General features: G+C 35.4%; 4 protein-coding genes across 7 annotated transcripts; all 4 read left to right on the top strand.

Annotated features, from left to right (window-relative positions):
• Positions 1 to 3,613: 3,613 nt before the first annotated feature.
• On the top strand, positions 3,614 to 5,615 carry LOC121757991. 3 transcript variants are annotated; one of them, XM_042153436.1, is made up of 4 exons: positions 3,614 to 3,768; positions 3,881 to 4,523; positions 4,604 to 5,269; positions 5,356 to 5,615. In XM_042153436.1, the coding sequence occupies exons 2-4, from the start codon at positions 3,891 to 3,893 to the stop codon at positions 5,452 to 5,454; spliced, it is 1,398 nt and encodes a 465-aa protein (XP_042009370.1). In that variant the 5' UTR covers positions 3,614 to 3,768; positions 3,881 to 3,890; the 3' UTR covers positions 5,455 to 5,615. The 3 variants fall into 3 exon arrangements, with proteins under 3 accessions (XP_042009370.1, XP_042009369.1, XP_042009368.1); XM_042153435.1 differs by having other exon boundaries at positions 3,626 to 3,768; positions 3,970 to 4,523; XM_042153434.1 differs by having other exon boundaries at positions 3,639 to 3,768; positions 3,860 to 4,523.
• A 149-nt stretch (positions 5,616 to 5,764) lies between these two features.
• Positions 5,765 to 7,478, top strand: LOC121759074. The gene is made up of 2 exons (XM_042154576.1): positions 5,765 to 6,658; positions 7,272 to 7,478. Exons 1-2 carry the CDS (start codon positions 6,134 to 6,136, stop codon positions 7,476 to 7,478), a joined length of 732 nt encoding a protein of 243 aa, XP_042010510.1. The 5' UTR covers positions 5,765 to 6,133.
• Positions 7,479 to 10,101: 2,623 nt separating this feature from the next.
• Positions 10,102 to 15,583, top strand: LOC121757262 (ATP-dependent helicase rhp16-like). The gene is made up of 15 exons (XM_042152790.1): positions 10,102 to 10,213; positions 10,321 to 10,389; positions 10,813 to 11,741; positions 12,192 to 12,314; positions 12,386 to 12,459; positions 12,823 to 12,883; positions 12,966 to 13,115; positions 13,198 to 13,283; positions 13,406 to 13,475; positions 13,930 to 14,133; positions 14,371 to 14,475; positions 14,573 to 14,725; positions 14,896 to 14,984; positions 15,069 to 15,149; positions 15,297 to 15,583. Exons 1-15 carry the CDS (start codon positions 10,171 to 10,173, stop codon positions 15,367 to 15,369), a joined length of 2,310 nt encoding a protein of 769 aa, XP_042008724.1. The 5' UTR covers positions 10,102 to 10,170; the 3' UTR covers positions 15,370 to 15,583.
• Positions 15,584 to 17,055: 1,472 nt separating this feature from the next.
• LOC121758124 (ATP-dependent helicase rhp16-like) lies at positions 17,056 to 22,731 on the top strand. 2 transcript variants are annotated; one of them, XM_042153554.1, is made up of 15 exons: positions 17,056 to 17,244; positions 17,352 to 17,420; positions 17,707 to 18,662; positions 18,956 to 19,078; positions 19,150 to 19,223; positions 19,592 to 19,652; positions 19,731 to 19,874; positions 19,957 to 20,042; positions 20,163 to 20,232; positions 20,590 to 20,793; positions 21,068 to 21,172; positions 21,268 to 21,420; positions 21,607 to 21,695; positions 21,780 to 21,860; positions 22,009 to 22,731. In XM_042153554.1, the coding sequence occupies exons 1-15, from the start codon at positions 17,202 to 17,204 to the stop codon at positions 22,079 to 22,081; spliced, it is 2,331 nt and encodes a 776-aa protein (XP_042009488.1). In that variant the 5' UTR covers positions 17,056 to 17,201; the 3' UTR covers positions 22,082 to 22,731. The 2 variants fall into 2 exon arrangements, 1 of the variants encoding a protein (XP_042009488.1); XR_006041340.1 differs by lacking the exons at positions 21,780 to 21,860; positions 22,009 to 22,731 and having other exon boundaries at positions 21,293 to 21,420.
• Positions 22,732 to 25,275: the final 2,544 nt, after the last annotated feature.

Consider the following 25,275-nt stretch of genomic DNA (forward strand, 5'->3'; position numbering starts at 1 on the left):
TATTAACTTAGGGCATAAAGTTTCTATTTGTTCTGATGTGTGGACTGATTGTTTTTGTAAAAATTCGTATATGGGCATCACTGTGCATTTCGTTGATCACAGTTGGACTTTAAACAAACGTTTGATTGCATTTCGGGAATTTCCCGCACCACACACTGCACAAGCAATTGCTCAATTGATCATTCAAGTTTTGAATGAATTTCAATTGATCAATAAAATTTTTTCAATTGGTTTTGACAATGCTAGCGCTAACACTGCTAGCATAGATGAACTAATCAGTGCATGTTCTCCTGTTATTGATGGTAAATATTTTCATGTGCGATGTACTGCCCATATTTTGAATTTGTGTGTTCAAGATGCGATCGATTTGTGGCAAAAGTATGTTGATCCTATTAGAACTGCTGTGAAGTTGATTCATAACAAAGCTCCTATTGGTAGAGCTTGGAAGAGATATTGTCATGGTAAGCAATGCAGGTACACCAACTTTCGTTTGGATGTTTCAACTCGTTGGAACTCAACATATGATATGTTGGAGTCGACTTTGAACCACATTGAGTATTTATGTGATTTTTTTAGAAGTTGTCCTCATGTTCCTTCTGATTTGATTTTGATACCCGCTTGTTGGGACCACAGCATGGATTTATTTCGATTATTCCGCGCTTTCAAAAATGCCACTGTTGAGTTATCCGGTGTTTATTATCCTACTTCTGTGCGCGTTTTGGAGCATTGCATGTATGTGGCAATTGGTTTTAAAACTTGTGTGAAAAATACTCAATTCATTGAGTTGAAGGCTATTTTGTTTTACATGGTTGAAAAATGGTTAAAATATTTTTCACGTATTCCAAATGTGTTTTTGATTGCAAAATGCTTGGATCCAAAGTGGAAGTTGCATGGTGTTTATAAAATTTTAGACATGTACTATGGTTGTTTGCACGCTTTGGATTTTTCTCAACTCCGCGAAATGGGCTTGACAAGAGGAGAATGCTTCGAACTAAGTATTCTGGATGTTGATGAAATCAAACTAAGGTTAGATAGTGCACTTCGTTCTCTCTACGCGGAATATGAAATGCGGTATAACACCGCTCACCAGGTACGTGCTCCTCCTAGTCCGTCTACATTTGATTTTGGTGGAGGGGATTTTACCAATATCATGATTGATCCCGACGTAGTATCACAATTGCAAGATCTATACGGTACTACAACCAATAGGACTAGAGTGACTAGTGAATTAGATATATATTTGGAATCGCGCTCTATTTTTCAAGATGCAGGTCCTCCTACTCAACAAATTGACGTCCTAAATTGGTGGGGAACACATGACAAAGTATTTCCGATACTCTCCATCATGGCTAAGGAGATATTCGCCGTTCCCGCTTCCACCGTCGCCGTTGAACAAGCTTTTAGTGTCGGCGGTTGTGTCCTAGACGACAAAAGGAGCAATCTCTCCGCCAAGAACATGGAAGCCACTATGTTACTTGACGATTGGGCAAAGGCGGACATGAGAGCACAAGAGCCGGATTTCGACTTCCGTGTAGAGAGTGATGGTGAAGAATTTTCTTCCGATGGCGATGACGAGGTCAGAAGCGAGGGCACTCAACATTAGCAATGAGTCGACGGGGGGCGGTGAACGGCGAGCACAGCCGACCAAAAAGGTAAGCAAGGTAAGAGAACTACGTGGGCTTTGATTCCTCAATAAAATTGTGGATACGCAGGCACCTCAACTTAAATTTGAAAAGTTTAACTTCGAAAGTTTAAGTTGAGCTCAAGCCCTTTTCAATTATTTTTTCCCCCCCATTTCATGTTTTTTTATTTGTAATTGTAATGTATCGTTGTTGCGGCTAAGTTGTACTTGAAGATCATTAAAATATATTCCCCATTTGATAAGTATCTTATTGGTGAAAAAGTGGATATCTTTGGGGCAAATGGTACTGGAACACAAATTTATATATGATCTTGAAGTATCATCCAGATTCCATATATAAATTTGTGTTCCAGTACCATCTGCCTCAAAGATACCCACTTTTTTACCAATAAGATATTTATCAAATGGGGAATATATTTTAATGATCTTCAAGTACAATTCTTCTCTGAATCAACCATTTTTTCATGCAAAATGTTGCCCATTTTCTAAGCAAACACATATCAGCACGCCATATACACATTGCTGCATTTCTAATAGGGGCAATTTGATCTTCCAAAGTAATCAATGCATCTCGAACACACATAGTCAGAACATTATTCAAGCATCTATTATGGAAAAAATCAGAACAAACTATCTATTAGTGCTAATTTTTTCCATGCTTGAATAATATTCTGACTATGTGTGTTCGAGATGCATTGATTGCTTTGGAAGATCAAATTGCCCCTATTAGAAATGCAGCAATGTGTATATGGCGTGCTGATATGTGTTTGCTTAGAAAATGGGCAACATTTTGCAAGAAAAAATGGTTGATCCTAAGGTAAGAGAACTACGTGGGCTTTGATTCCTCAATAAAATTGTGGATACGTAGGCAACTCAACTTAAATTTGAAAAGTTTAACTTTGAAAGTTTAAGTTGATCCCAAGCCCTTTTCAATTTTTCCTTTTTCCCCCCCATTTCATGTTTTTTTTATTTACCTTCCGAGTCCCACGAGGCGACGACACTTGTAAATTATATTATATTGTTGTATGTTGTTGTATTGTATACTTATGTATTGTAAATTGTAATGTATCGTTGTCCGTTACAACTCAAAATCAATAAAATTTATTTCATTTTCTCCTTATTCGTCTTATTTGTGCTTGAATTATGCATTGTCTTGTTCCGATTTATTGTATAAAGCCAAATTTCAAATTAAAAAAAAAATAATAATAATTGAACCGGCGAAACCGCCGGTTCGAAAACCGGAACCGCCAAAACAGCCGGAAAACCGGCGGTTCCGAACCGAAACCGGAACCGCCGGTTTTCGAACCGGAACCGGAACCGGAACCGTGAAATAGCCTCACGGTTCGGTTCCGGTTCCGCCATCGACCGAACCGGAACCGCCGGTTCGTGAACCGTGGGCATGTTTAGGCTGGCTGGGAGAGTAACTTGTGTTTTGTAAAAAAATTTGGCGGGGTGTGGCTTGTGAAATATTTGGTGTATATGGCTTGTGAAATTTTGGAAAGGTACTTCATAAATCACGTCTTGCGTCCCGTATACGTGGCGTATATGCACAGGTATGGTGGACTCAACCGCCGCTGACGCACGCGTCATGACTGATTTAACGGGCGCCAGTCAAATCACGCCAGTGTTGCAGTCATCATGCAGAGCCGTCACTGCAGATTAATTGTGCTATGACCATAATGCCCTTTTAGGGCTGAAGGGTCTTTTGGTCCGAAAAAACCTCATACGTGATTATGTTAAAGGTCAGAGACTTGTGGCGATATTTTTTTTAGTCAGGGGTCTAGAGTGAAACAAATGGAAACGTGAGGGACTTTTTATGTAGTTCACTCTTTTTTTATAGGCGAATGAATACAAATTTAAAGGCTATAGCATTGTAGATTCTAATCGAAAACCTTTTTTATGATGCATTATTACACACTATACGACAAACCCACTTATACACTCTTCTTTAACTTAAACAAGATTCTTTATTCCACTTTTCATTTTCCACTTCACTTTGTTGACCACTTTTCATTTTCCACTTCACTTTGAAATTCAAATTCCATTAATTTTCTTTTGCAGCGTCTCTTAATTAATCATTATCAAGTTCTTCAATAGCCGGAAACCCCCATCTCTTCGTGATTAAGGTAAGTTATCAATCGACAAAAACTTTTTAAAATTGTTGCGTTTATGATTTTGCCTGGATTGTCAAACACACTTGTGATTAATTTAAGCTAGATCGATTTATTGCATTTATAGAATCACCAAAATGTCTGCTGAAGCAGAAGAAGTGACGTTCTCACTGAAAGTGTTGGTAAACAAAGAGAAAACTAAGGTGTTATTTGCAGAATCCGACAGCAATTTCGTAGATGTTTTGCTAAGCTTCTTGACAATGCCCTTAGGAAGAATCGTGAAGGTTTTGGAGAAACATTATGGAACAGAGACACCTAACATAGGTTGCTTAAACACTTTCTACAACAGCGTTGCGAATCTCGATTGTTCCTGTTTTTGGACAGAGGGTGCTAAGAAGATTCTGCTTAATCCAACTTCTTCATTTGATGCCGATTGTACAAGACTAAAGCTTGATGTTAGTGATTCACATACCGAATATTTCTATAGTTGTAGTTATTGTGTTGGTAGATTCCCGAGCGTAAGCATCTACTATGATCAAATTACCAGTTGTGGTCGTTGTCAATATGGTAGAATGGTAAAAGGTTCAAGTAAAGTAAATCAAGCTGATCGTAAGGGCGGAGTATTTGCCTCAGACACGACAACTTTCGCCATCACTGATGATCTGCGGATCGTGCCTAATTCAATCGGGATCGTGCAAATGGCCAACATTCTCAACATCACAGATACAGAAGGGGCTGAGATGCTAAATGTGACATTTGGGCTTAGTGAGGTGAGTCTTGACTCTTGATGTTGCATTTGACACCTTTTTTTCATTTTTGTGAGCACTTGTTGATGTTTTCTTCTTGTTAGATTATGAATTTGTTCAGGGCATCAATGGTTTCTCATACTCCGTTGTCAGACCTCATACTCAATAAAACTAGACATATGAACTCTGTAGAGGTAGAATGTGAATCTTGGACTTCGCTGACTCATATCGAAAAGGATGAAAATCTCAACTCCAAGAAACTGATATTGAAGGCTGTAGTTCACAAATCGACAAAAAAGTTGTTGTTTGCTCAAGTAAAGGAAGATTTTATAGAGTTTCTATTTAGTTTGCTCGCCATCCCACTTGGAGGAGTTGAGTGTCTGCTCGAAAGCAAGTCTTCTATCAAAAGTATCGACAACTTGTACAAGAGCGTTTCCGATCTTATACATGATGAGCATTTCATGTCTTCAGATATTAAAAGCAGGCTAATCAAACCTAAGCTACCTCATGGTTATATATCCGAAAACAACATTTTACCTCTCGTTGAGGAAAACTTGCCTGATTCATATAATGGAATGATCTCAATGTTTTCTTCGGTTAATTTTCCTCAAGGCAAGGGAAATTATATCAAGGGACCAAGAACATATCAGGTGATGGATGATTTAACTGTGGTGCCTTTCTATATTTCCTCGATCTTTTGCAGTCTCGGTCAGCAGATGATTTCAGTATCGGATGTGGAGGAACTGGAGATGGAAGTTGGCTTGGAAGAGGTGACTAACTTTACTTGAATTCTTGTTTTATTCATCCATATGATATAAGTATATGATCACAAGTTGAGACAAAATTCTTGATCCAGGCTTTAAGCATATTGAAAGCTTCTCTAACAACGAATTCTGCTTTGACCAACGGTCTACTGAATCGCATATCAAGCAAACAACCAAAGAAAGAAACATGACTCCAATCCCTTTTTGCTTGTGTCTTTATTTTAAGCAGTTGTAATTGCTTTGACCCTTGCATTCTCTACTCTTTTGCTGTGCAATTTTTTTTGTATGGTATTTAAACATTTAATGATGGATAATGCTTTTGTTCCATTGCTAATGACAATAGGTTGAACAATAATTTCTTGCAAATGCTACTCTTTTTTTTTTTTGGTATACTCATTACTATGTGCCTCAATTTATGGCCTAGTATTATTAAAAAAATATTTTGGGTGTATAGTGGCACATGAATTGTTATATTACACCCAATACAACAAAACAGGTTAGGCCTTAATATATCATGGCCCAAGCCCAACTCATTTGAATTTATTTTTATAAGTATTAGTACTAATTTATTTTTGTAAGTATTAGTACTAATTTTCGTTAGGTATGTCGTTATTCTACATCATTAATTGATCGATGATATGATGATATCTCTCAACTTAGGAGAGATGATTGTTCTTGTTTAGATACTTTTAGATGATTCAGATTAGGATAATAATCCATCTATTGTATCAATCGTATAAAAGAAATTAATGTTAAATGAATAAGTAGTTTCCTCATTACAAATTGCAATCATCATCCTTTGATTGTCATATCAAATTTACATCTTTTACTTTTGTTTTTTACAATTTTGTCTTAGCTAAAGATTCTTGCATGGGTAGAATCACCTCATCAAAAATGTCTGATGCTGAAGAGGTAGTAAAGATCTCATTGAAGGTAGTGATTAACAAGGAGAAAACTAAGGTGCTATATGCTGAATCAGATGGCTATTTTGTAGATATTTTGTTAAGCTTCTTAACATTGCCTTTGGGAAGAGTTGTGAAGCTTTTCGAGAAACACTATGGAGCAGAGACACCTATTTTAGGATGTTTAAACACTTTGTATAATAGCGTAGTGAATCTCGATAGTTCCTATTTTCGGACGGAGAATACCAAGCAGATTCTGATTAATCCAATATCTTCATTCGATGCCGATTGTAGAAGACTAAAGCTTAATATTAGTGATTCCGAGCCTTGTGATATTGATCCTAACAGTGGAGTATTTACCATAGATACAACAACTTTCATCATCACGGACGATCTGCATATAGTGCCAAAGCTTGTTCAAACGCGAAACATTCTTAACATCAAAGAAACTGAAGGTGCAGAGTCTCTGAATGTGGCTTTTGGGGTCAGTGAGGTGAGCCTTGTATATTTAAGTAAGAAATAATATTAATATTTTATATATTTTTATTATTTTTCAGAAATAGTTATTTATTTTAAATTGTGTAATATTAGGTTTTAATGGTGCAAATTAGGTTTGTGTCGGTATCGTGTCAATTCATATTATATCGTGTCATTAACGGACTTTGTCGTGTTCGGGTTTGAAGGTAACAAGTCGGATTTGTGTTCGAGTTGAGAGTTTTTTATTCGGATTAGGCCTATTGGATTGAGTCTTTATAAAATTGACTCAATAATTACCCAACTCGCACGATTTGCCACCTCTACTTTGCTATCTCACTTGGATGGTGGAGTGTCTTCTGAGTTCTGGGAAGCAAGTCTTCTATTAAATGTATTGAAAACTTGTACAAGAGTGTTTCCTATTTCATAGTTGTCAAGTATTTTCAGTCTTCTGGTACAATGAAAAGACTAACTGAACCTAAGCTACCTCATGTGTCATATATCCACAAATTAGACCTCTTATGGGGTACAAGTTTCTTGTAAAAAATTGGTGTATATATTTTAATTATTTTAAGTTTTATTAATTGTTTTCAAGTCTATTAATTTGTTGTTGTTAATGTTCTTGTTTTCAGATTATGGATTTGTTCACTGCATCTATATTTTCCGAGAAGCCATTGTCGAACGTCATACTCAGGAAAAAAGAGGAGGTGAAGCATGTAGAAGTAGAATACGAGTGCGATATTTCACAAGCCAAGAACAACGAAAAAGAACCCGATGTGATAGTTGAAGAGATGGAACTGCGGGTGATAGTTCAAAAATCGATAAAAAAGCAATCATAAAAGCAATCAATACACGTGTATAATTTATAGAACATCCATATTATATAAGTTCAAACCAACACTTATCCGCTACATATTTCAAAATATCCTGTTAAGTAGTGGAACCCTCTCACCACTCTATATACTATACATTTATCTACATGCAAAAAGATGAGACGGAGAAGGTTGCCAATATGCGTCAGCCGCCGAACCTAATAAAACGTGGAGTTCCTATGACCCATGTCAGTCAAAACTTTACTGCTATCTTATTCCTGAAAATTTTAGTGGTTTATATGAGCCACAACTCAGTATATATAAATTTCCACCTTTAATCTCACATGATACAAACATCAAGCATATTCTTTTATCAATACATATAATCAGAAACAATATATACCATGATTTAAAAACAAACTAGTTCATATTCATATGCATATGCTACTCTATTCAGTTTATTATTCTGTAACAGTCAAGTCTGGTATCTGCCCGGGATTCCTCTATGACCCGAAGGTCTCTCTGTAATTGGACTCATAGGTCCCTCTGTATTTGACCCGAAGGTCTCTTTGTAATTGGACTCATAGGTCCCTCTGTATTTGACCCGAAGGTCCCTCTGTATTTGGACTCATATGTCCCTCTAAAATTTCAGATCCAGTACAAGGCTGTCACAGATCCTCTTTAATCACATGATTCATGTACTTTCAATACCATATGTAAAACATCAATTTCATATTTTTATCATATAATTCATTTACAACATCACACCAATCACATATCCATATCATATTCCACCATCTATATCAAATAATTCATAATCATATCAATTTCACAATATATAATCCAATAATTCACTCCAATTCAATATATAACAATCAACCACATAACACATGTAAAACTAAAAGTGTGACTAACCGTGCACATGTTCCTGCTTCCCGGCCTACAACACTCGATCCTATGATTAAAAACCTCAAAAGAGCTTAAATAATTCTCCCGTACTTGTGGTGGTGAGCGTTCTCTTCCTACTTTTTTTTATGTTCTTTCCCCCTATTTTCTCAATAATAATCTCTTATGTGTCGAAAAGAAGTCGGCTTAGCCATTAGTCACCCCTTTTTGTTTTTAAGCAAACACATAAGCATAAAGGTCATGCAATTCCTTTCCTACTTACACGTGTAGTACCTATTTTCCTTGCACAAGACTAATTATTTCTCTAAATATGTGTTGTGTCCCATGCACAACAACACCTACGTCTCCCATGCACACCCACTCCCATAATATTACACATACTATTAAACATACACACACATTATTATTACACATACTAATTTATAACTATAATTAGTTGTGCATGGCTATACGTAGCCATATACACACATTCATATTGTACACATACTTATTTATATATATTATATACTACTACTTTAATTCAATGATTTAATATACTAAACAAATTTATATTATACATAATATATTCATGATTTATTTTGAAATACGGAATAAAATATGCAATGATGCAAAATGATGATGTGGCAGGAAGAGTTTTTGGCTAGGACTATGGCTAGGCTGTAGGAAGGGCATGATGATGTGGCAGGAAGAGTTTTTGGCTAGACTATGCTAGTCTGATGTTATTGTAGATGGTCCAAGTAGTAGTACATAAAAATTTTCAATTATCTTGAATCGTGAATGAAAATCTAGAATCTGGAGCCTTGTGCGTGTGGAGACTGGAGGGACGATAACTTGGATTGACAGCAACTGTTATGGTTTTGAAGCCAGAAACTCCCATGAACCCTATAAATAGATTGTTTATAATGGCCAATGGGCTAGGTTACATGTCACGTGGGCCGGGTAGTGGGGTAAGTGGGGTCGTCTTACAAGGCAAAAAGGCATCTCGACCGCCATGAAAGCCATATCCTGCCACGGTGCTTCGCGAATGGCGGCCGCAATTCAAAAAAGGGAGTAAACTGCCATATCACATGGTGACGGTGGCGTTGAGCCTAGAAACTGCCACCGCCATCCGCCACGGCGCCGCCATCTCCGCTTTTTAATAACACTGAAAATGACGTACATCAATTGAATCAATAAACTATAATTTTACCATATGCTGCCACAACTATACTAATATACTCCATCCGTCCCATAAAAATATGTGCACTTTCCATTTTCGTCCGTCCCACAAAAATATGTGGGTTCCATTTTTAGAAAATTATACTCCCTCCGTACCACAGAAATAAGTCATATTTCCTTTTTCGTCCTCTCATACAAGGTCTCACCATCTACTAACACTACTTTAACTATCATTCTCTTTCTTTTAACTTTACTATACCATTCTCATTCTTTTAACTTTATTATACCAGTTTTTTCTTCATCTCTCTTACTTTACCAGTTTTTTCTTAATTCACGTGTCGTCTCAAATGCACGCATTTTTTTTGGCACGAAGAGTATGTGATGGCACGAAGAGTATGTGATATGTCAATATCATCATGTGATATGTCAATGTCATCATTTCTACCTGATTTCGCACTATAAATACAAAATCTGAAAAGGGTAAAATCGTAATTTAACACATAAGATTCACGATCCACGCCTTTTCTCCTTCAAACCGTTTATAACAGCCTTTTCCCGCCGCGAAATTTCACCGGTAACACTCAAACAAGAAGCTAAATCGTTCAAACCCTTTTTTTTTCTGATTCGTTCAGTACTTTGATTTTCCAATTGCATAATGAAGCTCCGCTCTCACGGCGATGGCGCTTCTTCTTCCAAAGGTAATTTTCCTTTTCTTGTCGGTTTCTGATTTTTAGGTTCAATTTCTGCTTGTAGAAATGTAGTGTTTGTTGCTGTTTATCGACTTTGGGAAGTGAAATTTCTGCAGGAAAAGAGAAGATCAACTACAGAGAGAGTTCTGATTCGGAAGATGATGAAGAAGCGCCGAGTGATGTAGGTACGTAATTGACCGTGTGTGATTTTGAGCTGAGATTGAGTGTTCAAAATGATCAAGGATGGCTGTTTTGGGGTTTTTTTGTTAATGCATTGTGGAATTGGAAATTTAATTTGTGCTGAGCTGCTTGGAAGTCTATCACCATGAAGGTAGCTGTATTTCTGAAAATATTGGGGCAAGACATGAGAAAACCTTAGACTTAAACGATATTATCAATCATGTTTTACGAAACAATAGGTGTGTAGGATCGATAGACTTAAACTCGGCTAAATGTGGTTTACGAATGGTAATTCCCTATTTCCATACATCTAACTGTGCTATTAATCGTCTAGGTGAAATTCAATTTCGTTAGTATACAATCACTCTGTTGCCCTTCACCCCAACCACATATGTTGAGGCATCACTCACTTTTCATCTTGAGTTTAGGTACTAGTGATTCTGATGGTGTCCCGAAGAGGAGTAAAACTGAGTCCTATGCAAAAAGGGGAAGTCAGAGTAGTAAAAAAGCTGAGGAGGAAGAGAGTCAGGATGCAGATACTGAGATTGCTGGTGACATAGCTGAGGAATCTGGTGGGAAACAGAAGGGTAGGGAGAAAAAACATAGGCCAATGTTATTGTGGAAAAAATTAGAACAGGAAAATAATAGATGGATTGAAGAGAATTTGCAAACAGATTTCGACCAGGTAAATCAGAATGAGATACTGATAACAGTCGAGCCTTCAGATGACTTGATAATTCCACTGCTAAGATATCAGAAGGAGTGGTTAGCTTGGGCTTTGGGGCAAGAGGAATCTTTTGCCCGAGGTGGCATCCTTGCCGACGAGATGGGAATGGGCAAGACTCTCCAGGCAATAGCGCTCGTTCTTCTCAAAAGAAGTATCTCAACACGAAGTTCGTCAAGGGAATCATCGCAAATAAAGGGTACACTTGTTATATGTCCCGTTGGCGCTGTCAAGCAATGGGCTAGAGAGATCGATCGGTTCACTTCAAAAGGAAGCACCAAAGTTTTTGTCTATCATGGTCCCGACCGAGGAAAACTTTTTTATCAGCTTTCGGATTATGATTTTGTTATAACGACATATGGAGTTGTTGAGAAGGAATATAGTAATTATGTGATGACTCCTAAAGAAGAATGCTGGCGATGTGGAAAACTCTTACATGTGCATAAGATGAAAGGTCACTTGAGAACTTGTTATTTGCCTCAGGCTGTTAAGCCGAATGTTGAGGTAAATGTCAGTGGTCGCAAGGAAGTGGAAAATGAGAATTCAATTGAGAGTTCAGTTGCGACTGGCCGAACCTCATCCGAGGGAAAGCATATTTTGCATTCGGTTTGGGAACGTATTGTATTGGATGAGGTAACCCTGATATTTAACCATTGTATGAATCTAGCTACTTTACTTTTGTTTGGAGTAATGCGTTTTTTTCTTTGGAAGACTGATGATTATGATAGTCAAAGTTGGGCAGTAAAGTTCCTTTGTTATGCTTGTTTGGCGGATGGTGGATATTTAAGCCCCTCTTTTTTGCATGTAAGAGATTTATTAATTCATCAATATAATTTTATGAACCAGCGGAATAAGAGAAACATTTAGCATATCCACCTGCTAATTTTGTAAAACAAGGGCTCAAACTAATCACATCCAATTAATAACAATGAATTGTTGAATCAGGTATTTCTTATCACTGTATCTGTATGCTTCTGCTATTTGTAATTCTCTCTTCCTTGCCAACAGATTGGACTTTGTTTATTTCATAAAAAAATGTTCCATTATTACCAACTTGTGGACTAACTAATTTTTCTGCCACAGGCTCATTGTATCAAAGCAAGATATGGTACTACGACAAGAGCTGTTCTTGCTCTAAAATCTAGATATAAATGGGCTTTAAGTGGTACTCCCCTTCAGAATCATGTGGATGAGCTCTACTCCATTGTAAGTTATGGTTGAAGAGTGGTACCTTCAAACTTACTGCACAGTACTAACAGGTTTAAAATTCCTTTCAGATTCGCTTTCTCCAGATAGTTCCTTTCTCGTATTATTGCTGCAAGGATTGCAATTGCAATACGCTTGATCACAGGTATAGCTTGAGGATTTTGGCCTTTAGAGTTTAAGGCATATCTCTTTGTCAACTATTTTTCTTCTTATGTCTTCTCTTCCTCACTGGTCTGGTCTGGCGTGAGAGAGAAAGTACAAGAGACCCAAACAAACAAACATGGGATTGGAATATTTTTTTAGTTCTTGATTGCAATTTGACCATATTTTTTATTTATATCCTTAGAATATTTATGTTTTTCTCTTTCTGTTCCTTGCTTTAGAGTAATATTGAGATCCAGTGCAATGCATTTCTTTGTATCTTATAGTGTTCTGATGTTATTAGAACTATATTGTAATCTCTATTGTGTCTAGCAGTTTATATATCTGAACCTTTTATATGTTACAGTTCTGCAGAATGCCCTGGATGTGGGCATAAAAATGCTCGGCACTTCTGCTGGTGGTTGAGAGTGAGCATAGATAAATATCTTTTTCCTGACATTTTTGTATTTAGACATATCATATTAACCAGCAATGTTTTCATTATTTTAGTATGTTTCTAAGCCGATACGAAATAGTCATGGTAATCCGGTGTCCAGTAAAGGTGCTATGATTTTGTTAAAGCACAAAATCTTGAAAAGCTTAATGTTAAGGCGCACAAAAGAGGGCAGAGCGGCTGATCTCGTACTACCTTCTAGAATTGTATGTTTTTTAAGTTAAACAATCTGAATTTATTGTTGAATTTTTCAGCATTGGCATATATTGTAAGGCTGCTTTAATTCAGGTTACCTTGGAAAAATATTCACTCGATGCTGATGAAGAAGACTATTATACAGCACTCTACAATGAAACTCAATTACAGTTTAATAAGTATGCCATCTGAATTCACCATCTATCATTTTGAGTTATCTGTTAATTATTAAAAGTTTAACCCCACCTAGAACCTAAATAAAGGCAGTTTTACTTATACCATATTTGTGTTTTATTGGCAGATACGTCCGTGCAGGAACATTGATGAATAACTATATGCACATATTGGCTCTACTGACACGCCTACGTCAGGTTATTATTGGATCAGGCTTATGCTAAGATTTTGGTTCACTTAATGTTCAACATATCCATATAATGTTTATTATTCAAGGCTTCAGAAACAATACAAGCAGGTTTGGACATCTAACTTTAGCATGTCATGGATTTCTATGATTAAATGTTTGTAATAAGATTATTAGAATTAGTATAGTGAAGTATTTTATCTTTTATAATTAAGTTCTGAGGCAACAAATAATTATTAAAACTCCAAATTTAGAGAAGACCTGTCGAAAACAACTAATAACGAAAATGGGATACTGCCAAACTGATGCATTATAACATGCTTGGGTTTCTAGCTGCATAAAAAAATTTGTGATTTTTACGTATAATAACGTACATGGCAACATGGATCATTTTATTGTTCCCCAACTCCATCCATACCTCACACTGCTGATCTTTAACTTCAACTGATCCTACTCAAATGCAGGCACTTGATCATCCGTACCTTGTGGAATATTCTCCTGCTTCAATGGAAAGAAAGGGCAAAGCAGTAGAATTCACCACCAACAATGATGGGAAAAAGCAAAAGTCAAAAACGACCATTAAAGGATTCGTACCGTCGAGTATTTTAAATACAATTCAGCTTAAAGGTGTTCAGGATTTTGAGACTAGTACTAAAATTGAAGCCTTGGTATGTGCAATTTGTAATTTCTCCTCAACCTTTCAATGGAAAAAAGGAAATATGATGATTCGATTTTTGCAATATACTTAAATATTGACTCATGCATCCCACTTTACTTTCTTTTTTTTTTCTGACTAATTTAGTGATAGATAGATTTGTGTGCCTATGTTTAGCTTTTGGTTTAGGTCAGATTTTTTCTTGATTAAACTGTTGCAACTGCTCCGTTGTGAGTATAATTTACCACAGAAGGAAGAAATTCGAATTATGGTTGAAAGGGATGGTTCTGCCAAGGCAATTGTCTTCAGTCAGTTCTTGCCTTTCCTGGATCTCATACACTATGCCCTTCAAAATGTCAGTTGGTTTTGAACTTGTAAAAAGTTTGGTCTTTTATTTGCTTGTTTACTAATAAAGGAAAAATGCGTAATAGTTATTTTCCTTTATTGAATAGTCTGGAGTGAACTGTGCTCATTTAGATGGGTCCATGGCCATGGAAGCTAGAGATACTGCTATACAAAAATTTACCGAGGATCCTAGCTGCAGAGTGATTTTAATGAGCTTAAAAGCAGGGGGTGTTGCCCTCAATCTCACAGCAGCTTCACATGTAAGAATTTCATTTTCTTCGATCCTATTAGAACTTTATTGCCCTCTGATATCTTAAACACAGCTTCAGTCAGTTCTTGCCTTTCCTGGATTGTATTCATGTAGATGTATACTAAATGTGTGTGATACTGATATATGGCTAATTAATGATTTTCATTTTGATGTCATTAGGTTTTCATGATGGATCCATGTTGGAATCCTTCCATAGAGCGGCAGGCGCAAGACAGAATTCATCGAATAGGCCAATACAAACCAATCCGGTATGTTAAATGAGTTTTTGTTTATGGTCTGCACGTAGATTTTATGTTGGTTCTAATGTTTTGTTCCCATTTTTTCGTTCCAAGGATTGTGAAGTTTATTATTGAAAACACCATAGAGGAAAGAGTTTTAAAGTTGCAGGAGCAGAAGGAATCATTAATCGATGGGTTAGTTGATATCCTCTTATAAGTTTTCTTTATGACCTTTATTATCTGTAACAAGGGAGCAGATAATAACCATAGATATCGATGATTCGTCCTGAATCTTCTCCAACTCGACCGCCTATGTTCTTAACTCGGGTCACTTTGATGCAGTGTTCTGGATGGATCGTCTGAGGCTCTGGAAAGATTAACAACAAATGATCTGATATTCCTGTTTGCTCCCTAAGCTGCATCAGTCTGCTAGGAAATTCTAGAATTCTGTCGCGGCAATCGGTTAGTGTTTCCTTTCGTTGGGCAACCAAACTGCTAGAACTAGTCTGGTAAATTTGGCTCCTTTTGGCAATGAATGTGTTAATAGGCATGAATGTGTTTTCGGATGGTGGAATTTGAATCCTAAACCTCTCTGTTACAGTCATGAGATCACTCCATTTGCTTTATTTGATTTGGTTTTACTGTTTTTTGCAATCCAGCTGAATAAACTAGATTTTAAATTCTGTAACTGGATCAGTATAATACATTTTATTCTGTTTGCTGTTATGAAAATAAAACCTAAATATTGAAATCAACAGACAAGGTACTGAATATTGGCATAACTGAGAACTGAAACAGTTTATATTCAGTGGTTTAAATTAGTTTTTTTTTCACGTTTTTTGGTTACTATTTTGTACTCCCTTCGTCCTCGAATAAGAGTCGCTAATTTTCTTTTTGGGCCGTCCCCCATTAAGAGTCACTCTTTATTTTTATCATAAATGGTAGTAGGTCCCACATTCCACTAACTCACTCCACTCACATTTTATTATAAAACCAATATAAAAAAAGTGGGTCTCACATTCCACTAACTTTTTCAACCAACTTTTCTTTACATTTCTTAAAACTCGTGCCCGGTCAAACAACGACTCCTATTAGGGGACGGAGGGAGTATGTGTGAGGGCATCCACAATGCAACAATCACTTTTTGAGACTGCGGCGGAGTGTTGGGGCCCGGCCCGGCCGCAGCGTGCGTTTCACCCTATCGGGACGGCGAGTGCGGCCGGTGGCAGAGATGGTTGAGGGAGAGTGATGAGAGATGGAGGGCTGTTTTCATTTATTTTTCTAGCAATTTTAACGACAAATATAAATGTCTATATTATTTAATGAATTTCTGTGTTAATGTATTCATGCATAAAATTCACAGTAGTCCTTCCTTTTATTTTTCTTCAATGAATTTCTCTCCTCAATTAAAAGATATCCCTGTAATATTCCAGCGCAATTCTCTCTCTTCTTTAGTTTTCTTCTTCTCAATTCTTTATCACAATAAAGACCACCAAAAATGATAAAACATTATGCAATTTTCAATTTGCTGACCACAATTTCACTCTTGATTTTTTTCAACCTTTCTCTTTCTAGGTGATAATTATCGTCAGCAGCTTGCCAGCTTCATCCTTTGACAGAAATTAGAAAGTTGCTAAATGTAACCATGGCTTCTGATAGTGATTTAAAAAATACTAAGAATTAGGCGGAGAAAATTGTGGAAGGGGAGATAGGAAGAAGATTAGAAAATTGCTGAATGTATCTATAGCTAATGACTGATAAAAAAAACAAGAATTAGGCGGTGAAAATTGTGGATGATAGGTAGAGATCGGATTTTCAATTTAAAACATGGAATTTAATATTGTGGAAATTTGAAATAAAATTAAGCTATAAAACTACTAATATGTTTGTGATTCATGCAAATTCGGTGAGTGCACGATCATAGGCTTAATTATGGTGACTTAATTATTTTAAAATAGTTATAATTAGGCATCGTACAAAATATATATTTGAGAAAGATAAATCTATAATTATTTTAAAATAGTTATAATTAGGCATCAATTGAATCAATAAACTGTATAATTCTACTTACAAAACCTGAAAGGGTAAAATCGTTATTCGATCAATCAAGATTCGCTCCCTTCAAACCGTTTATAACAGCCTTTTCCCGCCGCAAAATTTCACCGTAACACTCAAACAAGAAGCTAAATCATTCAAACCCTATTTTTTTTCCTGATTCGTTCACTACTTTGATTTTCCAATTGCATAATGAAGTTCCGCTCTCACGGCGATGGCGCTTCTTCTTCCAAAGGTAATTTTCCTTTTCTTGTCGGTTTCTGATTTTTAGGTTCAATTTCTGCTTGTGGAAATGTAGTGTTTCTTTCTATTTATCGACTTTGGGAAGTGAAATTTCTGCAGGGAAAGAGAAGATCAACTACAGAGAGAGTTCTGATTCGGAAGATGATGAAGAAGCGCCGAGTGATGTAGGTACGTAATTGACCGTGTATGATTTTGAGCTGAGATTGGGTGTTCGAAATGATTAAGGATGGCTGTTTTGGGGGTTTTTTGTTAATGCAAATATTTAATTTGTGGTGAGCTGCTTAGGGAAAGACAAATTGATAAAGATATGAGAAAACCTTAGACATAAAGAGATTATCAATCATGTTTTATGAAACAATAGTTGTGTAGGATCGATAGACTTAAACTCGGCTAAATGTAGTTTACGAACGGTAATTCCCTATTTCCATACATCTAACTGCTATTAATCGTCTAGGTGAAATTGAAGAACAATATTGTGGTAATATTGATTCACACAGTGCTAGTGATCCTGATGGTCTCCCGAAGAGGAGGAAAACAGAGTCCTACGTAAAAGCGGGAAGTCAGAGTAGTGAAAAAGCTGAGGAGGAAGAGAGGGAGGATGATACTCAGATTGTGGCAAGAATTTTAGCTGACTTAGCTGGTGACATAATTGAGAGAAAACTTAGGCCAACGTTATATTGGAAAGAATTAGAACAAGAAAATGATAGATGGATTGAAGAGAATTGGCAAACAGATTTCGACCAGGTAAATCAGAATGAGATACGGATAACAGTCGAGCCTTCAGATGACTTGATAATTCCACTGCTAAGATATCAGAAAGAGTGGTTAGCTTGGGCTTTGGGGCAAGAGGAATCTTCTGCCCAAGGTGGCATCCTTGCCGACGAGATGGGAATGGGCAAGACTCTCCAGGCAATAGCGCTCGTTCTTTTCAAAAGAAGTATCTCAAAAGGAAGTTTTCCAACGAAGTTACGACAAATAAAGGGTACACTTGTTATATGTCCCTCGATCGCTGTGATGCAGTGGGCTAGAGAGATTGATCGGTTCACTTCAAAAGGAAGCACCAAAGTTTTAGTCTATTATGGTCCTGACCGTGGAAAAAATCTTTATCAGCTTTCGGATTATGATTTTGTTATAACGACATATGGAGTTGTTGGGAAGGAATATAGAAATTATGTGATGCCTCCTAAAGAATGCCAGAGTTGTGGGGAATTGTTTCGTAACTTGAAAGGTCACTTGAGTTCTTGTTGTGGGGATCGGACTGTTAAGCCGAATCTTGAGGTTCATAACAAAAATGTCAGTGGTCACAAGGAATTGGAAAATGACAATTCAAATGGGAGTTCAGACCGAACCTCATCCGAGGGAAAGCATATTTTGCATCACGCTATTTGGCAACGTATTGTATTGGATGAGGTAACCCTGATATTTAACCATTGTATGAATCTAGCTACTTTACTTTTGCTTGGAGTAGAGCATTTGTTTTCTTTGGAAGACAAATGATTATGCTAGTGAGAGTCAAAGTTGGGTCATAAAGTTCCTTTATTAGCATGTAACAGATTACGTATGCATTATGTTGGAAGAGATTTATTGTTAAATCTATATAATTTTGTGAACCAGCAGTGTGACTAGGTTTGTATAAGAGAAACATTTCATCAAAAATGTTCCATCATTACCTCCTTGTGGACTAACTATTTTTTCTGCCACAGGCTCATTGTATTAAAACGAAAAAAAACAATACAACTAGAGCTGTTCTTGCTCTACAATCTACATATAAATGGGCTTTAAGTGGTACCCCCCTTCAGAATAATGTGAATGAGCTCTACTCCCTTGTAAGTTATGGTTGAAGAGTAGTACCTTCCAACTTACTGCACAATACTAACAGGTTTGAAATTCCTTTCAGATTCGCTTTCTCCGGATAGTTCCTCTCTCGTTTTATTGCTGCAGGGGTTGCAATTGCAATATGCTTGATCTCAGGTATATCTTGAGGATTTTGGCAATTCCTTTAGAGTTTGAGGTCTCTTTTTCAACTACTTTTCTTCTGTCTTCTCTTCCTCACTGGTCTGATCCAAACAAACAAACATGACATTGAGATATTTTTTAGTCTCAATTTGGGATGCATATCAGATCAGACTTGTAATACTTGATTTCGATTTTTAACCATAATTTTTAATTGTATCCTCTAATATTTATGTTTTCACTTTCTGTTCCTTGCTTTAGAGTAATATTGAGATCCAGTGCAATGCATTTCTTTGTATCTTATAGTTTTCTGATGTTATTAGAACTATATTGTAATCTCTATTGTGTCTAGCAGGTTATATATCTGAACCTTTTATGTGTTACAGCTCTGCAGGATGCCCTGGATGTGGGCATAAAAGTGCTTGGCACTTCAGCTGGTGGAAGATAGTGAGTATAGATAAATAGCTTTTCCTGATATATTTTTTAGACATATCATATTGACCAGCAATGTTTTCATCATTTTAGTATATTCATAAGCCGATAGTATATGATTCTCCGGAGGTCAGAAGAGGTTCTATGATGTTGTTAAAGCACAAAATCTTGAAAAGCTTAATGTTAAGGCGCACAAAAGAGGGCAGAGCAGCTGATCTTGCGCTACCTTCTAGAATTGTATGTTTTTCAAGTTAAACAATCTGAATTTATTGTTGAATTGTTCAGCATTGGCATATATTGTAAGTCTTCTTTAATTCAGGTTACCTTAAGAAGATATTCACTCGATGCTGTTGAAGAGGACTATTATACAGCACTCAACAATAATAGTCGAACACAGTTTAATGTGTATGCCATCTGAATTCACCATCTATCATTTGGAGTTTATCTGTTTATTGTAAAAAGTTTACCCCCTCCAAGAAGGTAAATAAAGCCACTTTTCATACCATATTCTTGTCTTATTGGCAGATACGTCAATGCAGGAACATTGGTGAATAACTATATGCACATATTGGCTCTACTGACACGCCTACGTCAGGTTTTTGTTGGATCAGCCTTGTGCTAAGATTTGGTTCATTTAATGTTTAACATATCCATATAATGTTTTTATATTGTTCAAGGCTACAAAAACTACAAGCAGGCTTGGACATCTAACTTTAGCATATCAAGATTTCTATATTCAAATGTTTGTAATCAGATTATCAGAATTAGTATAAAGAAGTATTTTGTCTTTTGTGGATTAGTTCTGAGTCAAAAAATAATGATTTAAACTCCAAATTTAACGAAGACCTGTTGAAAACAACAAATAAAGAAAATGGGACATGCTTGGGTTTCTAGATGAATGCTAACATTCGTGATTATTATGGATAATTTTATTGCTCCCACTAAAACGCAGGCACTTGATCATCCGTACCTTGTGGAATATTCTCCTGCTTCAATGAAAAGCAAGGGCAAAGCAGTTGATTTCACCACCAACAAAGATGGGAAAGAACAAAAGTCAAAAACAACCATTAAAGGATTCAGACAGTCAAGCATTTTGAATAGAATTCAGCTTGAGGATTTCCAGGATTTTCAGACAAGTACCAAAATTGAAGCCTTGGTATGTGCAGTTTGTAATTTCTCCTCAACCCTTCGATGATATAAGATAATTTGATTTTTGCAATATAAGTAATATCTCATGCATCCCATTTTCCTTTTCTTTTTCTCTGACTAATTTACCGATAGATAGATTTATGTGCCTGTGTTTGGCTTTTGTTTTAGGTCAAATATTTTCCTCTTTTAGATCTCAATTTATTAAGGATCAATAGGTGCTATTTAAGGTTTATGATTGAAAGAGTTGTTTACTGTGTTGAGAGGTTCTGTTTTAACTACAGAGGGAAGAAATTCGATTTATGATTGAAAGGGACAGTACTGCCAAGGCAATTGTATTCAGTCAGTTCTCGTCTTTCCTGGATCTCATACACTATGCCCTTCAAGAGGTAAGTTGGTTTGAATTTGTAAAAAGTTTTGTCTTAATTTTCTTGTTTATTCTAATAAAGGAAAAACACGTAACAGTTATTCCTTTTTTTTGTAGTCTAAAGTGAACTGTGTTAATTTAGATGGGTCCATGTCCATGGAAGGTAAAGATACTGCTATAAAAAAATTTACGGAGGATCCTAACTGCAGAGTGATTTTAATGGCCTTAAAAGCAGGGGGTGTTGCCCTCAATCTCACAGTAGCTTCACATGTAAGAATTTCATCTTCTTCCAGCCTATTGGAACTTGATTGCCCTCTGATATCTTAAACACACAGCTTCCTCATATGTCTTCAAGTTTAGAGGAACTTGTTTTGATGTATTTGATGTATACTAAATGCGTGTGATACTGATATATGGCGATAAGTTAATTTACGGCTCTCATTTTGATGTCATTAGGTTTTCATGATGGATCCATGTTGGAATCCTGCCATAGAGCGGCAGGCGCAAGACAGAATTCATCGAATAGGCCAATACAAACCAATCAGGTATGTTAAATGTGTTTTTGTTTATGGTCTGCACGTAGATTTTACGTTGGTTTTGATCTTCTGTTCCCATTTTCTCTTTCTAAGGATTGTGAAGTTTATCATTGAAAACACCATTGAGGAAAAGGTTTTAAAGTTGCAGGAGCAGAAGGAATTAACAGTCAAGGGGTTAGTTGATATTCATTTATAAGTTCTCTTTATGACCTTTAGTATCTGTAACAGGGGAGCAGATAATAACCATAGATATCGATGATTCGTTCTTGAATCTTCTCCAACTCAACCGCCAATAATCTTAATTCGTGTCACTTTGATGCAGCATTCTGGATGGATCGTCGGAGGCTCTGGAAAATTTAACAACAGATGATCTGATATTCCTGTTTGTGCCCTAAGCTGCATCAGTCTGCAGGAAAATTCTTGAATTTTGTCACGACATCGGTTAGTGTTTCCTTTAGATGAACAAACAAACTGCTAAAACTAGTCTGGTAAATTTGGCTCCTTTTGGCAAAGAATGTGTTAATAGGCATGAATGTGTTACAGTTTCAGATGGTGGAAAATGAATCCTAAACCTCTCTATTACAGATATGAGATCAAACTGTTTGCTTTACTTGATTTGGTTTTACTGTTTTTGCAATCCAACTAAATAAACTAGATTTTAGATTCTGTAACTGAGTCAGTATAATGCAATTTATTATGTTTGCGGTTATGAAAATAAAACCTAAATACTGAAACAGTTTAAATTCAGTGGTTTAGACTAGTTTTTTTTTTCACCTTTTTTTGCTTTTTTTTCTTTCTATTTTGTATGTCTGAGGGCATCCACAATGCAACGATCACTTTTTGAGACTGCGGCGGAGTGTTGGGGCCGAATGCAACGCACGTTTCACCCTATCGGGTAGCGAGTGTGGCCAGTGGCGGAGATGGAAGAGGGAGAGTGATGAGAGATGGAGGGCTGTTTTCATTTATTTTTCTAGCAATTTTTAACTACAATATAAATGTCTATGTTATGTAATGAATTTCTATGTTAATATAGTTTATCATAAAATTCATAGCATTTGATTTTGTTGTTGCAATATGTAAATTAGAGATTATTATGTAATTTTAATTTATTTCAATTATGTAATCTATAATTTTTTAAAATTTTTATTTTAGAAATATCACAGTTACTTTAAATAAAATATATAAAATTGGAGATTAAAAAAATTATAAATTGAAAACGAAAGGTGTGGATGCCATAATGCTAATTTTACTAAGGCAATTCTCTGGAGACTAGCCTCACCGTGCGGCCATCTATATTTGATTGAATATTTCATTACGAATTATTATGTTTTAATTGAAAACGAACAGGTTTACTAAGAGTAGTAATTGATAAATAAAACATGGATTACGGTAAGTGTTGGTAAAAAGATTGCGTTTGTAAAAAATAATGAGAGGAACATTGGGTCCTAAATTTAGTGAAAATGCTAATAGTGTGAGTAGTTTCACTAATATATCGCATCAAGAATTTAATATTGTGGAAATTTGAAATAAAATTAGGATAGTATAAAACTACTAATATGTTTGTGATTCATGCAAATCAGGTGAGTGCACGATCATAGGCTTAAATTATGGTGACTTATTTATTTTAAAATAGTTACAATTAGGCATCGTACAAAATATATAGAGAAAAATACACAATATGAAATTTATATCAAAATTTTGATATGGAAATAGCTTCCAATGGTGTTGGTGTGACGTTCAATCCATTTTTGGATATGAAAGATATGTGGAGAAGGCTCAAATTATAATTTTATACATCACTCTTTTCCCCAACTTGCATCTCTTCTATTCCTTTTCGTTCAAGTTATGCATATTTTTGTTGTTTTCCTTTTCTATTTTTTTAAATTAAGCTTATGCAAAATATTCAATAACTTACTAAATTTGGTGTGTTTATTGGAAAGACCATAGTTTATAAAATTTGGTGTGTGTTTATATTCCTAATATGCATTCAATTGAAGAATGATCTTTATAATAGTATGATATATTTTCAATTATATTTATATCCTTTCTCTTTTAGAAAAAACAACTAAGATCAAGGTCGAATGCAGTAAAGAATAAGGGATACAATTATACCCTAAATTATTATTTTTATATTATTATATGGTAACTATTGATTTTCTATCTATTTTTGTAGTGTTTTCAGAGTAAATACTTATATTTTTTGAGCTCGATTAATTGAGAGTATATGATACATGATGAATGTAATTGGTGTAATAATTGGGTTTCTATCTATTTTAGGATGTTTTCAAAGCACAAATATGGGCTTGTAAACTTTGAATGAGAGAATATATGACACATGATGAATGTGAATATTTTCTTGTCCTATCTTATGCTTTGGATGCATATGATCATAATGTAAATTATACTGGTGTTTTTTGCGTGTTGTGTTATGTAATTATTTGTTGTAAAATTCCAACCCTCAGATTTTAAATTTTGTATTCATTGAAAATTGATCATACCACTAGACATTAAATAGAATAGTACTATTTCGGATTAAAATCCACAATGTCGTCATAATATGTAGAAACCCTCAATTTCGAAATTGGATAAACCCTAAATTTTGTGTGGCCGACTATAAAATTATGGACATGACGTTGTGTGGATGAGGCTTTTTTCTCAAAGTTCTCAAATTAAGATACAATGTATAGAACGTGAAGCCTCATCTTTTCTTTAATTCTTTTTCATTCTCATAATAATTGAGAGATAGATGAGAGAGAAATTAGAGATGGTATGGTCAGCGTGAAGTCTCTTACAAGCTCACAATTAGGAAAGACTATTGAACATTTCAAATTCCTAATTTAGCTCTCGTTTATTTTATGTTAGTATAATTTATTTTGGTACCCCAAAAATTATTATTCAGGTCATTATTTTAACAAATTAGTTAAAAATTAAAACCTGGCCGGTTAGTTCATTTTCAAAACAAATTTAAATAAATGGATAAAATAATAAATTAGGCTTTGATTTTTATGTAATTCATAGAATAATAATATCAATAACAATTTTTAAGATATATAATTGAATTAAATGATAAAATACTAACAAACAATGGTAAATATGAATTAATGCTCACAAACGATGCTCATATATAACTGTAATATATCTTTCTCTGAGAGATGTTACATATTTTATATGAGAATCAAATTTGTTCTTTTATTTGTTTTTTGCGATAAGTTAATATTATATGAATGAAAAGTCCACAAAAAATGTGAATAATTTGGAAAAGACTTGCTAAATATAGCTAACAAAGATGCTGTATTTTTGCGAGATTGCGGATAAAAGTAGACTATTCCTATTGATTTAATTAGTGTGTATACATTTTTCTCATTTTCATATTTTGTTGCATTTCCTTGAATGTGAGGATTCTTATTTGGACCGATAATAAATGACTAACAATTTTTTTTAATAAAATATGTTTAGTACTAGGTAAATAAAAAAATCCAAAATAGTGTTTTTTTAATGTTATTTATTAAATGAGATAATTTTCATGGATGAAGTAATAGTACACAAATTATAAATGACATTTCTTCTGAGCCACACTTATTGTATGAAG

Source organism: Salvia splendens, chromosome 12 (genome assembly GCF_004379255.2).
Source record: "Salvia splendens isolate huo1 chromosome 12, SspV2, whole genome shotgun sequence".
Lineage (NCBI taxonomy): Eukaryota > Viridiplantae > Streptophyta > Magnoliopsida > Lamiales > Lamiaceae > Salvia > Salvia splendens.